Source organism: Mytilus californianus, unplaced genomic scaffold (genome assembly GCF_021869535.1).
Source record: "Mytilus californianus isolate M0D057914Y unplaced genomic scaffold, xbMytCali1.0.p SCAF_13, whole genome shotgun sequence".
NCBI lineage: Eukaryota > Metazoa > Mollusca > Bivalvia > Mytilida > Mytilidae > Mytilus > Mytilus californianus.
The window spans coordinates 39,650,188-39,668,805 of record NW_026262615.1 but is presented as its reverse complement, the minus strand read 5'-3'; the positions used below and the strand labels follow the sequence as shown (position 1 = coordinate 39,668,805).

The following is an 18,618-nucleotide window of genomic DNA, read 5'->3' as shown; positions in this document are numbered from 1 at the left end:
ATGTTGAAAGTCTGTATTATGAAGGTTTTACTACAAGTATCACATAAACTTAACATTATCAATGTTCTATGAAAATTAGGTCAAAGTCGGATGAACAATGCCAGACAGACATGTACACCTTACAATCATTCCATACACTAAATATAGTGGTCCTATTGCTAATAGTACATGAGAACAGATCAAACCACAAAATCTTAACAATGACCAAAGAGCCATGAAAATGAGGTCAAGGTCATATGAACCCTGTCAGACAGACATGTACACCTTACTATCATTCCATACACCAAAAAAAGTTGATATATTGCTTACAATACATTGTATCTGATAAACTGACAAAATTACTACAACTTATCATTGATCAATGAACCATGAAAATGTGGTCAAGGTCATATGAACCCTGTCAGACAGACATGTACACCTCACAATTGTTTCAATGCACTAAATATAATTGACCTTTTGCTTATATCTGAGATGTAGACCAAAATAAACTAAAACTTGTCCAATGAACCATGAAAATGAGGTCAAGGTCATAAGAAACCTACCTGACAGACATGTACACATGACAATCCTTCCATACACCAAATATAGTTGACCTATTGCTTATAGTATCTGAGATATGGACTTGACCACATGACTTTTAACCTTGATCACTGATCCATGGAATAAGGTTGAGGTCAGGTGAACTCTACCTGACTGACATGTAGAGGTTGCAAGAAACCCATATACCAAATATAGTTATCCTATTACTCATAATAAGTGAGTATTTCACTTAATAATTAAATTTTTTTTTCTTCAAGCAGTCAGTGAACCATGAAGATGAGGTCAAGGACAATGAACATGACAGACAGAAACTTCATTACATAAGGTATCAGCACACAAGGTATGAAGCATCCAGGTATTCTACCTTCTGAAATATAAAGCTTTAAACAAATAGTTAACGCCGTTGCCAACAACAGATTGTAATACCTATGTCTCTCGTATTGCAACTTTCGTTGCCGGCGAGACAAAAAATCATTCTGTTTTTTTTGTTGTAGAATAAGAATGTTAAACAAGTGTTTACTTTGTTTTCATCCATTTTACACTGTAGGTGAAGACGACTTCATAAGGGGCAGTAACTCCATCCAGACTGACAGGTGCCTGTTCTTTGGTTGTCACGTTGGCGTATATAACCTTTTGAAACAAAATAAAAAATAATAATAAGTTAATTTTGTTTTAAAGCAACTAATCAATACTTCTTATTCTCTTCTATGAATTTTTTTTTAATATAATTATCTGATGCCTTTTGTTGGCATATGTTAAGGTTTTTGGCATGTATGAAAACCCTCTGAACTCTTTGGCCATAGATGTCTTGCAGCTTCTCTAGATTAATACAATTAACAAGAGAAAAATACAACTTTAAAAAATTTGTTTGGGGAATTTTATGTACAAGAGGATCTACTGTATCTCTTATAAATGTCATAAAAGTTTTAATCTAACATAATATGACTTTGAAGAGTATATGTTTGTACTTAAATGACATTGAACTCCTTTGAATGCTGGTTTTGAAGTATTCAATTTATACAATGGAGGATTGCAAGAGATAGGTCAACACCATTCATTGGGTAACCACCCTACAAATTAGAAAAGTTGCAGGTGTGATTTCTTGACATTTGGTGTGACATAGTGTGCAAAAAGTATCGCAAAAGAATATTTTCAAAACAAAGATCAAATTCAAATGAATGATATTGTATATGAAAATGGTTTCAAGCCACCATGTTGTTTATTTTGGAAAAGAAAGAGGTTAAATATTTAATAAAAATGGTCTATCAAAATATAAATTGTTGTTTATATTGGTTAAGAAAGTGGTCAAATAGTCGTTAGTCATGAGAAATGTAACAAAAGTGAAGCAAGATGTATTTTTTTACATTTCTAATTTTTCAAGGATGTATTTTTTTCATGTTGAGTCAATTTAAAGGTTGCACTTTGTAAATACAGCTGTTTCTCAAACCAAGCCTCTTTTGGGGAGATATAGAATATTCATAGATAATTAATTTTGTTTACATACTGGTTCCCAGTTATGATCTCTATGTTTCATCTCATAGAGACATAACTTGGGAATGTTACCAGTAAATATACATATGCATATTGTTTATATTGAAATCTGTGGTAATCCTACAGTTAAGGTAGGGGTAGTTCAGAAACTTAGTGTTAGTTTAAACTCATAGAAGTTCGGGGCATATAAACGTTGAAAATATGCCGCACAGTCCTATATTTTGACCTTTGAAAAAAATAGTAATGCATATGAACTTTCCATTCTAGGATATGATTTTTTTCAAAACTTCATAGTAAAAGTGGTACAGTTTTAGCTGTAAAAGGAGTCCTTATGGGAAATTGCATTGTCAATATTTACAGAAATGCAACCTAAAAGGCCTGAGGCCGAGCATTGTCTTTAAAGTCGTTGATGTAAATTCAATTCGTTGTCTTTTAAATTATTATTTTTTTATTGGTCTGCAGGAGAGGGTGATATTTAAAATATTACCTCCTGCTTAGCCATCTGGCATTTTAACTAAAAGTACAATATAACTTATTGATTATGAAAGTGGTCAAATAAACATGGACAATCAAAATATAATTTGTTGTATATATTGGTTAGGAAAGTGGTCCAATAAACATTGTCTTTCAAAAATATAACAGCAAAAGTTACTTCCCTAATTGCTTGTAACCAATGTTAGTAGGGATTCCTAATTATGCGAACCATTTAAGAATTATATTTATATGATAACACACCTGATTTCCATTGTATTCTATGTTGAAGTTGAGATGTGCCCACAGGAAGACTTTGTGGTTATGAGGTAGAAAACCTCCTTCTTCTAAATGCCCTATAAAACCTCTAACTGGTATCTCATCTAAAAACATATTAAAAAATAAATCATTATTCTCAAATTTCTCCCTTTAAATTAAATTAATTTACTAACTGTATTCATTTTTATTTGTGATTTTTTGTGCATAAATGTACTGTAAATTCAGAAATTATTGCGAGGTAAACATCGCAATAATAAGAACTCGCATTCTGATAAATGACAGATATATCTGTATGCAGCTTTTTCCCGAATCGCAATGATTAATCTCGCAATTTTGTCCATTCTGCATAAATTGCAATAATAAATGCATGCAATAATTTCTGAATTTACAGTAGTTTATTGTAAAATAGTACTCTAAAATTGGTATTTTGTCTCTTTTTTAAAGTTCTTTTCTTAGATCTTTTTTGTGTGTATTGTTTTTGATCTGATGAGTCGAGTCTTTTTCAACATATTTTTATAATTTTTTCTTATGTTGTACAGTCACTGGGGAGGGGAGGATTAAGCTCTCTCAAACATGTTTAACCCCGTCACATTCTGTATGTGCCTGTCCCAAGTGAGGAGTCTATTATTCAGTGATTGTTGCTGTTGCAGTATATCGTATTTGTTTTTCATTTCTTGTTTTGTATATAAGTAAGGCCGTTAGTTTTCTGGCTTGAATTGTATTACATTTGTTATGTCAAAGCCTTTATATCTGAAATAAATACATTTTATTCCCTAATCTTTATATCTATGCAGTTTCTGTTTAATGAATTGCCACTTTTTTTTTGCCCTGCATCATTTATTTCATGGCATGTTGTAAAGACACCTGTCTTTAGTTGTAGACTAACTATGCTGATCTCTACAGCCTACGTCAGTACTGAATAATTGTACTGAAAAAATAGTTTGCAATATACATGTTATAAGTAATTTGCAGCATAAAAATTATTGTAAGTCAATATTATGGCATAATTCATAGCCTTACATGTTACCCAGAGCATTTGCCTGGCGAAAGGTGCTTTCGACCAGAATTTTTAAGCGGATAGCTTGAGCCAGAATATTCAAGAAAGCACTAATAAAGATCCTATAATCCAATGTGTACATCTTAGTTTTGTTAACATCAATTGTTATATTTACCTTTTAGAATATTGGGTTATTATTTTATGGAAAACTGTATCCTTTCTTTTGACTTTCCATTCTATTTGTTGAGATGTTTTAAAGCAACCAACAATCAATCAATCAATTAATTCTACCCGGTACTTGTGGTTAATAAATTGTCAAGTGGTTTTTGAATGAAGAAGAATAACTCTCTCATATGTAAGAAAATGTCCTATATTTGTGGCTCCAACATGGTCAAATATCAGTGATTTACAATTAGTGGTTCCCTTCACATCAGCTTGGAAAAATTGCAAGCATTGTTGTGCTAAGCATACCCCCCACTTGTATCTCAAAGTATTGGAAAACAGAAAGTATATGTCTGACAAGTGAATGGACGGACAGATTGACATGGAGATTGCAATACCCCCTCCCCACCTTCCTAGAGTGGGGCTATAATCAGATAAATTTGAAACTAATTTATTTTTTACCTATAACAAATTCAAAGTAATAGAGATCTTCAATAGCATCACGTAATAGCTGTAAATCTTGTTCTGTAAATGTCACCTTACACAATTCTTTCTTATCGGAATCACCTGAAAGTAGAAAAAAAACCATCTCATATTACATCAATGTATTTATTATTCTGATTTTTAAAGAATGAACAAAAATGCAATTCAGGAAAATCTGCATATAGACCTATGCATCGAATTCAGAATCAAGTTCTTATTGTTGTGATACTCATCCAGTCGCATTATTTGCATGAATAAAAACCTCGCAATAATTTCTGAATTTCCAGTATCAAATTTTTAAAAAGGCCTCTCATAATTCTTAATTAAACAAGAATTCAAAACTGTAATTCAGAAATTATTGCGGGCATTTATTATTACGACTTCTGAGGAATAGACAAAAATGCTAGATTAATTATTTCGATTTCAGGAAAATCTGCATACCAAATTTGGATCAGAGATCTGAATGCGGAGTTCTTATTTTTGCGACACTCAACCAGTCGCATTGTTGGCATTAATAACAAGCATTCTGAGAGTATCAATATCTTCAAGCATGACGAAAAAAAGTGCGGAAAACGGATTATTTGAGTGAATTTTCTAAGTCCAAGGACCATAACTCTGCAAGAAATCATCAGATCGGAACAAAATTCGAACTTGATCTGTAACTTGTCATGATAAAACAATGTACCAATTATTAAATCAATATCTTCAAGAATGACGAAAAAAAGTGTGGATAACTGAATATTTGAGTGAATTTTTTTAAGTCAAAGGACTATAACTCTGCACAAAATTATCAGACCAAAACAAAATTCGAACTTGATCTGTAACTTGTTATGATAAAACAATATACCAATATCAAATCAATATCTTCAAGCATGAAGAAAAAAAGTGTGGAAATCTGATTTGCCGGACTGACAGAAGGACAGACAGACAGACAGACGGACGGTGTGCAAACCTAAAGTCCCCTTCGACTTCGTCTGTAGGGGACTAAAAACCTTGTTCTTGTTCATAATATGCATTTTAATTTGCCACTGGATGTTAAACAGCCATCATCATCATCATCAAGATAATGTGACCCCAAACTAACCTCAACAAAAACTTTAACCTGATATTGGACAGATGGAGAAACGGACTCACAGACCACAAAACATAATGCTATATACAATCGTAAGCAGAGCATATTTAAAGTTACAGGAAGCAGCTGCACCATTTCAAATGGCAACCAAATGACCTACCAGTGTGTGTAATTTCTTTTTCAATGCATTAATATTTCATAAATTTGTAACCTTATCTAGACGTCGAATTTCAGTTTATAAAATACAATCAATACTTTTGTTTGCACAGAGGAGGTATAAAAACTGTCAGATTTTTTTTATCAGTTTGCATATACATGTTGTTATTTAATAAATATTTACTTTGTCAGTTTGTGCATGAAGTAACCTTTAAATGTTTATATCCTGCGATTGGGTGTCCTATAAGCATATAATATTAACAACCCAGCAGATAATCGCTGTGCTATAATTGTATACTATACGTTTATCTCTTTAGGCTCCGCCCACTGCCGGACTACTTTTGTGTATTGCTTATGCCAATAAGGTAATGCATGAACTTACATGACCTATAGATTTATGTATTGCAAATGCATTCCAATGCCGTACTGCTTGACCAAACATGAACTTCGTTCATTTTACATTTCTGTAGTTTTTAACTATTTCTTTATAGTAAAACTGAAAAATACATGTCTTCCTTTCTTAAGTACCGGTATATGTGTATTTTATTTCATAAAAAAGCTTCTGCCAAAGATTCATAAAATTCTATGCAGGTTTGACAAAGTACTTGATATGTAATAAAAATTAACCCCAAAGTGTAATTACTTGTTATCTTTACTAAAAACTAAGTCCTTTTATCAGTAAAGTACTGAAAAATAAAAAAAGTACCATCATTATTTTGCTCTAGATACTGACTTTTGATCATGAAAATACTTCTGTCCAACTTAGGTAAAATTCCATGATGATTGGACAAAGTTATTGATGACTGAAAAACTTTAACCTTAGACTGAATCTGAATGTTAAATGTAAAAATAAATGGAGAATGTGTCCATGGAACACAGATGATTCCCCCGCTTGCATATAATGTTATAAAGGAACATAAATCAAGAAAGGTAAAAGTGACCCCACCTAAATTCGAACTTGATCTGAGTTTTCTGGTAATAAGCATTGTGTATAAGTTTCATAACATTTGGTTGAGGCAAACTTAAGTTAGAGAACGGAAACGAAAAATACAGCAATTTTTCAATATTTGTAAAGGCCCATTACTATAGCACGGTAAAAGTGAAACACTCAAATTCAAACTTGATCTGTGTTTTCTGGTAATAAGCATTGTGTATAAGTTTCATAACATTTGGTTGAGGCAAACTAAAGTTAGAAAACAGAAACGAATAATTCAGCATTTTTTATGTTTATAAAGGGGCATAACTCATGAACAGTAAAAGTGACGCCATCCAATTTCGATCATGATCTGTGTTTTGTGGTAATAAGCATTGTGTATAAATTTCATAACATTTGGTTGAGGCACACTAGTTAGAAAATGGAAACGAAAAATTCAGCAGTTTTTATGTTTATAAAGGGGCATAACTCATGAATGGTAAAAGTGACGCCACCCAATTTCGAACTTGATCTGTGTTTTGTGGTAATAAGCATTTATAAGTTTTATAACATTTGGTGGAGGCAAACTAAAGTTAGAGAACAGAAACCAATTTTGGGGATGTACGGACAGCCGGACGGACAAGGGTACCACTTAATGCCCCCTTCCCCTAGCGGCGGGGGCATAAAAACTGTGATGCCCTTAGATGTTGCAGGGTGTATGGGCCCTAGATAGAAGGAATCAGCATGTCTCTGCCCTTGTTTGGGAAAACTTTAATAATTAAGTCCATTTATCAGTCAAATACAGAAATAAAAGAAGAATGTGTCTGAGGACACGAGTGCCCCAGCTCAAGCTTTGCAATTTTCCAAGTTATAAAGGGACATAACTCAAGAACTGTCAGAGTGACTCTACCCAAATTTGTACTTGATCTGAGTTTTTTGGTAATAAGCATAGTGTATAAGTTTCATAACATTTGATAGAGGCATACTCAAGTTAGAGAACGGAAATGGGGCATAACTCTAGAATGGTAAAAGTGACACTACCAAAATTCAAACTTGATCTGTGTTTTGTGACAATAAGCATTGTGTACAAGATTCATAACATTTGGTTGAGGCAAACTACAGTTAGAGAACGGAAACCAATTTCGGGACGTACAGAAGTATAGATGGACAAGGGTAAAACTTTATGCCCCCTCCACTACGGCGGGGGCATTAAAAAACAAAAGAAATGGTATAAATCATCATTTAAGGGCAAAAACTCAGTCTGTCAATTTTGATCAACATTGTCCATGTTGATCAGAATTGACAGACAACAGGGTAGATCTTGACTTTTCAATCATTTTATACCCTGTTGGATTTTTCTATCTATATACAGTACTAAGTTTTTGAAATAATAGACAATACTTGTATTTTATCCCTATGTTTTATTTTTAGCTTTGGTTAGCAAGCGGGGTAATTAGACACATCTTTTAAACCAGATACCTCAAGGACGATTGTGGCCAGGTTTGGTTCCAAGGGTTCACAACAGAATGAAAATCAAGGGTAGGGGATAAAGGTCAACAATTGCAGATGATGTCACATTGTGTAGCATTGGATAACATCACTCCACAGACACATATTGTACTTGATTTGTTGCTAATTTTGTGTCCTCTAAGGTGTTGGCATATCTATCTAATTTGAAGGGGGGAATCTTGCATAATTGATACTATTAGTGGTCACTACACGTTTATAGAGCTATAAAACAGGGAGAAGGGAAGACCTATAAATAAGGCTCAGACTCCATATAATGCTTTCACTTCCAATTGGCCAACTTGTTTCAGGAGAAGATTATTGGGCCAGTGGTGAACTAATAAAAACCCATCAATTACATAATGACTTCTCCTTTTTTTTTTTGTTGGTTGGGGCATCGATGGTCAAGTGGTCTAAAAAGTTCATCTACAATACAGTGATCACTAGTCTATCAACTCTGAGGTTGTAAGTTTGAACCATTCTCTTTGACGAGTAAGTTTGAACACTTCTCTTGACGAGTATGTTTGACTCAGATCTTAACTGACAATGATTGCCAGTTCATCTGTGATTCTCTCAAGGTACTCCGGCTCCCCCAACCAATAACAAGACCAATACCAGGTCTGGACTGTGTCAGTGCATGCAATTGATTGAGGTTACAAGTATTCAGGAGCATAACTTATCAGTCCCAGACAAATATATAATCATTCACTTCAATAAGAGCCAAGAAACTTTGACAAAAAATTTCCTTATACAATGAGTGTTGTTAGATTTCAAAATATCGGCAAACAGGAAGTGGCTACACAGCAGATGTAAAAATTGCTTATTCGCTACAACTCAACATTATCAAGCTGCAGACTAAATATTTAATCATTCCGTATCATAGAAGCCAAGAATACTTCTGATGAAAATTTTCCTTATACAATGAGTGTTGTAAAATTTCAAAATATCGACAGACGGACGAATGGACGGACAACGGACACACAGACCTAAAAACATAATGCCCCTAAGTGGGGCATAAAAATTGCAAACCATATACTAAATGATTCCCTTTCACAAAAGCCAAAGTTTTCTGGTGGACAGACAGACAGAAAACCAGATGAATGGAGTTCAGCAGTTACAAATAAAATTGAGAATGGAAATGGGGAATGTGTCAAAGAGACAACAACCCGACCATAGAACAGACAACAGCAGAAACCTGCTTCTGCCTTCAGTGACGCAGGTAAAAACAAATTGCCATTATAAAGCCAAGAAAGCTGAAAGTGGCTTTCATAAAACATCAACAAACAAACACACAATCTTTATTGTGAAACAATCAAATTACAGACAATATTTTCATATTGAGCAGGTGAGTTCTAGAAAATTCATTTTAGTTTCACCTGACTTATAAAAGTAAAATTCATTCACAAACTGATAACAGAAGCTGTGTCTTTGATAAATAACAACATTTTTATTGTAAACTGGAGAAAACAACAGTATTGATACATAAAAATATTAACACCATTAAATGCGTTAATATACTATTCCATTTGTTTTGTTAATAAATTCATTGATCGTGATCTACTGAACATAGGTATTGAAAAAATTTATAATTTTCTATTGGAATTATTGTACGTTTAAACTGTGTCACTTTTACTATGAAGTTTTATAAAAAATCATAATATTCCTGGAATGGATTTTCACATCCACTACTTTTTTTTATATAAAGGGTCAAAACATAGGGTTTTTTCAACTTTTATTATACCTTCAATTTCTTACGGTTTAAGCTTATACTTAAATTCTAAATATTTCCACCTTCCCCTCTTTACTTTTGAGTCTTCCTGAGAATTTATTTGGCCTAGTATCCAAATGTTTCTACACTGGTTAATTTCCAAGTAATGTCTCTATAAGATTTAACATGGAGATCATAGCTTGGAACCAGTTTAATGAAATAATGTCTTTTATAACTGAGGATTCATTTGTTTTCATTGCATGGTACCAATTTTCCTGGATTGACGAAAAAACTTACATTTTCGTGGATATTTGATTTTGTGGTTTTAACAATTTATGCATACATTCTTAAAGAAAATTTGTAGCTTGCTGAACAAAATCCACGAAAATTAGTATCCAACGAATAACAATGAATCCACAGTAATATGTCAAAGTGAAGGGATTAAAACACTTCCTGGTTACTTTTTAAATTTATTTGTGTAACAAGATTTTTTGACAACATTGTTCTGATATACACTTTTTATCAATATTTGATGATAAAAACTGTGTGTATGGTATTTTTTAGACACCCACAACAGTGTGAAAATATGTGTCCTTGCAACATTTACATTCTAGAATACATACTAGTAGGAAAACAGAGCAAAAATCTATGATAATTAAGTACAAAAATGTATCTCCAGAAAAAGTCAAAAACAAGAGCAGCGAACATCCTAAAAAAATCTCTGCACAGAGGCAGGATGCCCAAGGTGGGTACATGGAAACAACAAGATGATCTTCAGCTGTAGTGGCATTTAGTCAACTGATTAACAGTGATAATTAGAAATAAAGGCTAATGTAATGTTACAATCACAGTTCTAGGTTAGGGGAGGGTTGAGCGCTCACAACCATGTTTAACTCCACCACATTCTTTACATAGATATAAGAAGATGTGGTATGATTGCCAATGAGACAACTCTCCATCCAAGTCAAAATTTATAAAATTAAACCATTATAGGTCAAAGTACAGTCTTCAACACAGAGCCAGGTCAAGAGCCTGTAATTCTCTGATTGTCATTGGTTATGTTATATTTGTTTTTTGTAAGTTTCTTTGCTCATTGTTGAAGGCTCTAGGGTGACCTATAGTTGTTAATTTTTGTGTAATTTGGTCTCTTGTGGAGAGTTGTCTCATTGGCAATCATACCACATCTTCTTATTTTTATTGTTATAAATTAGGCTGTTTGTTTTCTCCAGTTTGAATTGTTCCACATTTTTCATGTCAGGGCCTTTTATAGCTAAAATTGAGAATGGAAATGGGGAATATGTCAAAGAGACAACAACCCGACCAAAGAGCTGACAACAGCTGAAGGCCACCTTTTATAGCTGCCTATATGGTATGTGTTGTTCTCATTATGGAAGGCGGTAAGATGACATATTATTGCCATTATCTTTGTCATTTGAACTCTGGTGGATATATATCTCATTTGCATTCATACCACATCTCCTTATTCTTATAATACTTTATTAATTTACAGTAATTGGTTAGTGTAGTACAGATGTATATATAAAACAACCATATACATTGTCCAGAAAAAACCATATACATTGTCCAGAAAAAACCATATACATTGTCCAGAAAAAACCATATACATTGTCCAGAAAACCATATACATTGTCCAGTAAAAACCATATACATTGTCCAGAAAAAACCATATACATTGTCCAGAAAACCATATACATTGTCCAGTAAAAACCATATACATTGTCCAGAAAAAACCATATACATTGTACAGAAAAAACCATATACATTGTCCAGTAAAAACCATATACATTGTCCAGAAAAAACCATATACATTGTCCAGAAAAAACCATATACATTGTCCAGAAAAAACCGTATACATTGTCCAGAAAACCATATACATTGTCCAGTAAAAACCATATACATTGTCCAGAAAAAACCATATACATTGTCCAGAAAAAACCATATACATTGTCCAGTAAAAACCATATACATTGTCCAGAAAAAACCATATACATTGTCCAGAAAAAACCATATACATTGTCCAGAAAAAACCATATACATTGTCCAGAAAACCATATACATTGTCCAGTAAAAACCATATACATTGTCCAGAAAAAACCATATACATTGTCCAGAAAAAACCATATACATTGTCCAGAAAAAACCATATACATTGTCCAGTAAAAACCATATACATTGTCCAGAAAAAACCATATACATTGTCCAGAAAAAACCATATACATTGTCCAGAAAAAACCATATACATTGTCCAGAAAAAACTATATACATTGTCCAGAAAAAACCATATACATTGTCCAGAAAAAACCATATACATTGTCCAGAAACAACCATATACATTGTCCAGAAACAACCATATACATTGTCCAGAAAAAACCATATACATTGTCCAGAAAAAACCATACACATTGTCCAGATAAAACCATATACATTGTCCAGAAAAAACCATATACATTGTCCAGAAATATAAAATGTATTTGTACAAGGCTTAGAAACAGGTAGAATGCAAGGCTTTGCATATTTTTCTATGTTTTGAGACAATGTATGGTTGTTCTCTTTATACTCCAACTCTTAATAAAATGCTTCGCTGGGGCGCAGCTTGATACGACCGCAGAGGTCGAACCCTGAACAGTTGGGGCAAGTATGGACACAACATTCAAGCTTGATACAGCTCTGAATTTGGATTGTTATTAAATATTTGACACAGCATAGGTTTCTGACACAGAAAGAATGTGGTCTAAGAACTTGAATTTTTTTAATTTACCTATTATGGTCCAATGTCCAAAATCAAAATACATGGTTAGATTCAGCATATCAAAGAACCCCATATATTCAATTTTTGTTAAAATCAAACAAAGTTTAATTTTGGACCCCAACTTGGACAAACTTGAAAACTTGGCCCATAATCAAAAATCTAAACACATGTTTAGATTCAGCATATCAAAGAACCCCAAGAATTCAATTTTTGCTAAAATCAAACTATGTTTAATTTTGGACCCTTTGGACCTTAATGTAGACCAATTTAAAAAACAGGACTTAAAATTAAAAATCTAAATACACGGTTAGATTTGGCATATCAAAGAACCCCAATAATTCAATTTTTGATGAAATCAAACAAAGTTTAATTTTGGACCCTTTTGACCTCAATATGAACCAATTTGATAGCGGGGTCCACAAATAAAAAATCTAAATTCATGGTTAGATTCAGCATATCAAAGAACCCCATATATTCAATTTTTGTTGAAATCAAAAAAAGTTTAATTTTGGACCCCAACTTGGACCAACTTGAAAACTGGGCCCATAATCCAAAATCTAAACACATGTTTAGATTCAGCATATCAAAGAACCCCAAGAATTCAATTTTTGTTAAAATCAAAATAAGTTTAATTTTGGACCCTTTGGACCTCAATGAAGACCAATTTAAAAAAAACGGGACCCAAATTAAAAATCTAAATACACGGTTAGATTTGGCATATCAAAGAACCCCAATAATTCAATTTTTGATGAAATCAAACAAAGTTTAATTTTGGACCCCAATTTGGACCAACTTGAAAACTGGGCCCATAATCAAAAATCTAAATACATGGTTAGATTCAGCATATCAAAGAACCCCATATATTCAATTTTTGTTGAAATCAAACAAAGTTTAAATACTGGACCCTATCTTGGACCAACTTGAAAACTGGGCCCATAATCAAAAATATAAACTCATGTTTAGATTCAGCATATCAAAGAACCCCAAGAACTCAATTTTTGTTAAAATCAAACTAAGTTTAATTTTGGACCCTTTGGACCTTAATGTAGACCAATTTAAAAAACAGGACCCAAAATTAAAAATCTAAATACACGGTTAGATTTGGAATATCAAAGAACCCTAATAATTCAATTTTAGATGAAATCAAACAAAGTTTAATTTTGGACACTTTTGACCTCAATATGAACCAATTTGATAACGGGGTCCACAAATAAAAAATCTAAATACATGGTTAGATTCAGCATATCAAAGAACCCCATATATTCAATTTTTGTTGAAATCAAACAAAGTTTAATTTTGGACCCCAATTTGGACCAACTTGAAAACTGGGCCCATAATCAAAAATATAAACACATGTTTAGATTCAGCATATCAAAGAACCCCAAGAACTCAATTTTTGTTAAAATCAAACTAAGTTTAATTTTGGACCCTTTGGACCTTAATGTAGACCAATTTAAAAAACAGGACCCAAAATTAAAAATCTAAATACACGGTTAGATTTGGAATATCAAAGAACCCTAATAATTCAATTTTAGATGAAATCAAACAAAGTTTAATTTTGGACCCTTTTGACCTCAATATGAACCAATTTGATAACGGGGTCCACAAATAAAAAATCTAAATACATGGTTAGATTCAGCATATCAAAGAACCCCATATATTCAATTTTTGTTGAAATCAAACAAAGTTTAATTTTGGACCCCAATTTGGACCAACTTGAAAACTGGACCCATAATCAAAAATCTAAACACATGTTTAGATTCAGCATATCAAAGAACCCCAAGAATTCAATTTTTGTTAAAATCAAACAAAGTTTAATTTTGGACCCTTTGGACCTTAATGTAGACCAATTTGAAAACTGGACCCAAAATTAAAAATCTAAATACACTGTTAGATTCGGCATAACAAATAAATAAATGTGATCAAAGATTTTACAAATCTAATGCGCCATACTGTGCAATTAAAGATTACTTCTTGAAATTTTTCAATATTTGAAATTTGAAAAAAAAAAAAATATTTGAAGAATAATTCTTTTTAATTTCTGAAATCTGAAATGAGAAAAAATTGACCCCCCACAATTTCTTTTTATCCCCCCCCTCCTTTTTTCCCCCAAAAAATTCTTTCCCTCAAGATATGGTCAAAATCTCAATTCAAATTTCCAATGGAGTTGGCAACCATCATTACCCATTTAAATTTACCATAGTGCTAACTTAATCTATTTTATAATAGAATTAAAAATATAGTGTCAAATCTTTCATATGGATTTTTTTGTAAAAAAAAAGATGCAACATTTGCAGATATTTTTACTGGTCTTCCTTTATAAATATGCATTGCTTTAAACATAATTTAAAAGCAGTGTAAGGGAAGTAACCAAAACGTTGTATTTGGATTACCTCCCTTACACTGTTTTAAATTATCTTTATTGTTCATTAACCATTACTTTATACATAATTTAAAAGCAGTGTAAGGGAGATAATTTCAATGATGTATTTGATTTATCTCCCTTACACTGCTTTAAATTATGTTTTGTACTAAAGTATTTGTCCATTAACCAGGACAACCTTGTTTTTCACCCTTTTTTGCCCCTAATTCCTAAACGGTTTGAGCCATAACCCCCCAAAGCAAATCCTAACCATGCCTTTGTGGTATGGAAACTTGTAGTATAATTTCAGAGAGATCCATACACCGTTTCACAGTTATTGTCTGGAAACTAGAAAATGCTTATTTTTGGCCCCTTTTTGGCCCCTAATTCCTTAACTGTTGGTACCATAACCCCCAAAATCAATCCCAACCTTCCTTTTGTGGTATTTAACCTTATGGTAAAATTTCAAAAAGATCCATTCACTTAAACTAAAGTTAGAGTGCGAAAACCAATGTGTATTCGGACGACGACGCCGGACGACGACGACGACGACGACGCCGGACGCCGACGACGCCAACGTCATACCAATATACGACCACAAAATTTTTTTGCGGTCGTATAAAAACTGTTCCAAATGAAATATTTTTGTGTGAAAACCATCAATTTTGAATCTGAAGAAGACAATGTAAAAATTCCACAAACCTGTATTCTTTATTGATGTCATAAAATAAAACTCTACAGAACTACAGAAACTATGATTATCAACCTCACAAACAATAAGATATGAAAGTTTCAGTAACTGTATATTACAAATGAATATAAAGTCAATGCAATTTGATTGCACAATCAAATAACACATAAAGCTGTTGCAGAATTAGCCCTCAAAACTTTATATGGAAAACAGTACAACGTAAATTCTCATTTCAAAGCATTAAAATCGTCAGTCATGAAGGTCCTTTTGGGAATAGTCTTCCAAAGAAAATATTAAAATATAAGTTTTAAGCTGGAAATAGTTTAAAACTTCTTAATATCTTAAGTTTTTAAATTTATAAAACTAATTATACATTGCATGGGTATAACAATAAAATATCAATGAAAAACAATGTAATGTTAAAGTCAATGTTTTCTAAGATAATTTTCTAAGAGTTTCAACTACCAGTAGGTGTAAATTAAATGTGTTCCAATCTTCTTTAAGTTACATTAAAATATCAGTGAAGCCCAGTACGACAGGAGTTGATCTCTCACGTCAGATGACATTCGTGTAATCTCTAATCCCTTTCAATTTGCATTTTTTCTGATAATTCTTTGCAATCTGATTTCAAGATGATAAAAACAAAAGCCAGCTTAACGTCAAAGATGAGGGAATCACCGCTGATTAAATAATAGGAAAAGTAATATGTTGATTTCTAACACGGCATGATGACACGGAAATGTAAAGGATTTGACAATGAAACCTAAAAGTACTAAATGTTTTGTTGTAAACTTTTGATATAGACTATTCTGGAAGAGCAATTAACAGAAATGAAATCCTCAAATTCATTTCCTACTTTTTTTGAATTAATTAAAAGAGTCATAAATTTTGACTTTATAATGAAATGATCAAAATTTTAGATTAAATACCATATCATAGTTTTGTTATGACACAGATTTTTAGTTTCGTTTGTATGATAACAGATTTTATGGGCCTTTTTAAGCCCTATACTTGAATTGCTCATTGCCAAAGACCATACAGTAAGCTTGAGTTGAATTTTTTCAATCTTTACCTAGTTTTTTGTCTCATCAAAATATTCCCCCCTTTTTTCATTTTTTTTAATTCAAAAATGTAATCTTCTTATTCTGTGCTGTAACACTACTGTCTTAAGTTAGGGGAAGGTTGAGAGCTAACAAACATGTTTAACCACGCCATTTTCTTCATGTGCTTGTACCAAAGTCAGGAACCTATAGTTCATAGGTTGTCGTTAATTCATGTCTGTCACATTTGTTTTTCGTAAATTGTTTTGTTATCAATTAGAATGTTAGTTCTTTGGTAGGGTTGTTGTCTTTTTGACACATTCCATGTTTCCATTCTCAATTCTATCCTTTAAATTGTTTCACATTTTTTGTGTCAAGGCCTTTTATAGCAGATTATACTGTAATGGTTTTTCTCATTGTTAAAAGTCTGCATACAAACCTATGGAGGAAACTTGTAATTTGTAGAATATTTAAATTCATGGTACACCTACACCCATGAAATCCATGAAAATTGGTATACCACCAATAAGATTGTTAATCCAGTTAATCCAGTTAATCCAGTGAATCCACAGTAATATTTATTTGTTGGAGTTTAACACCCTATCCTTACCCTGAGCACCAAATAAAGATATTCAGAAATGGTATAATTTTCTAAGTTGAACCAGTTTACAGTTACATTATTAGTAACCAATTATCCAAAGAATAAAAGAAGATGTTGGATATACATCATTAAGACAGCAAACCAATGACAAAAAACACCCAAAAGATATTTGGAGGTCAACAAACTGACTTCAACTACGAACAAGTGTCTAATACAATACAGTGAATTTATCTATTTGTGTTGGTACCAATTTTCGTAGTCAATGGAAAATTGTATTTTCACGAATATTTGACATCTTTTTAAAGTCTGCAAACAAACCTATAGAACATTTTTACTTCGTTGAACATCAAAACTGGTGGTTTACCTGAACCAAACAAATCGACGAAAATTGGTATCCCATGAATATCTTTGAATCCACAGTATGTTATTGTCTAAACTGTCCCATATCTAAGTTTTGAATAAATTTAACTAATTGACAAATTGTTTCTTTTGAAATCTAATCACCTTTTATATTTTAGAGCTTCATATTTGTATAAATTCCTATCTATTCTTGAAACTGTATGTTGCTCTCTAGCACTCTTTTGAAACTGTATGTTGCCCTCTAGCACTCTTTTGAAACTGTATGTTGCCCTCTAGCACTCTTTTGAAACTGTATGTTGCCCTCTAGCACTCTTTTGAAACTGTATGTTGCCCTTTAGCACTCTTTTGAAACTGTATATTGCCCTTTAGGACTCTTTTGAAACTGTATATTGCCCTCTAGCACTCTTTTGAAACTGTATATTGCCCTTTAGCACTCTTTTGAAACTATATATTGCCCTCTAGCACTCTTTTGAAACTGTATATTGCCCTTTAGCACTCTTTTGAAACTGTATGTTGCCCTCTAGCACTCTTTTGAAACTGTATGTTGCCCTCTAGCACTCTTTTGAAACTGTATGTTGCTCTCTAGCACTCTTTTGAAACTGTGTGTTGCCCTCTAGCACTCTTTTGAAACTGTATGTTATTCTTTAGCACTCTTTTGAATCTGTATGTTGCCCTCTAGCACTCTTTTGGTTATTTTATGTCCTTTGGTTGCTGCCTTATTGACTTAAGGCTGTACTTAGGTGAAATTTAAAAAAAAATTAGAATTTAAAATTGATACTTAAAATTACTGATAGGTTATGGAGCTCCTTTTCGAGATATCTAATTTTTAATAAATGGCAGGAAAAGGCTGACTCGGCATTTTACCTTTTAATTGCATTTGAATTATTTGGGTCTCAAATCAAAAGAAAAAAAATCTAGAATCTGTTAAAATTTTGGTAAATGACCTTTTATGAGCTAATGAAGTCTTATATGAAAAGAAAAATGGGTGTTACGGGGCAAAATATTTTACCCTGTTT

General features: G+C 32.5%; 1 protein-coding gene across 1 annotated transcript in view; it reads right to left on the bottom strand.

Annotated features, from left to right (window-relative positions):
* LOC127723645 (transmembrane 9 superfamily member 1-like) overlaps window positions 1-18,618 on the bottom strand; it is a 79,280-nt gene that overhangs the window by 26,544 nt on the left and 34,118 nt on the right. The window contains exons 4-6 of the mRNA XM_052230367.1: window positions 4,403-4,507; window positions 2,767-2,885; window positions 1,061-1,170 (exon numbers count right to left, since the gene is read on the bottom strand). Coding sequence (XP_052086327.1) covers window positions 1,061-1,170; window positions 2,767-2,885; window positions 4,403-4,507 — 334 coding nt within the window. The remainder of the gene's footprint in view (window positions 1-1,060; window positions 1,171-2,766; window positions 2,886-4,402; window positions 4,508-18,618) is intronic.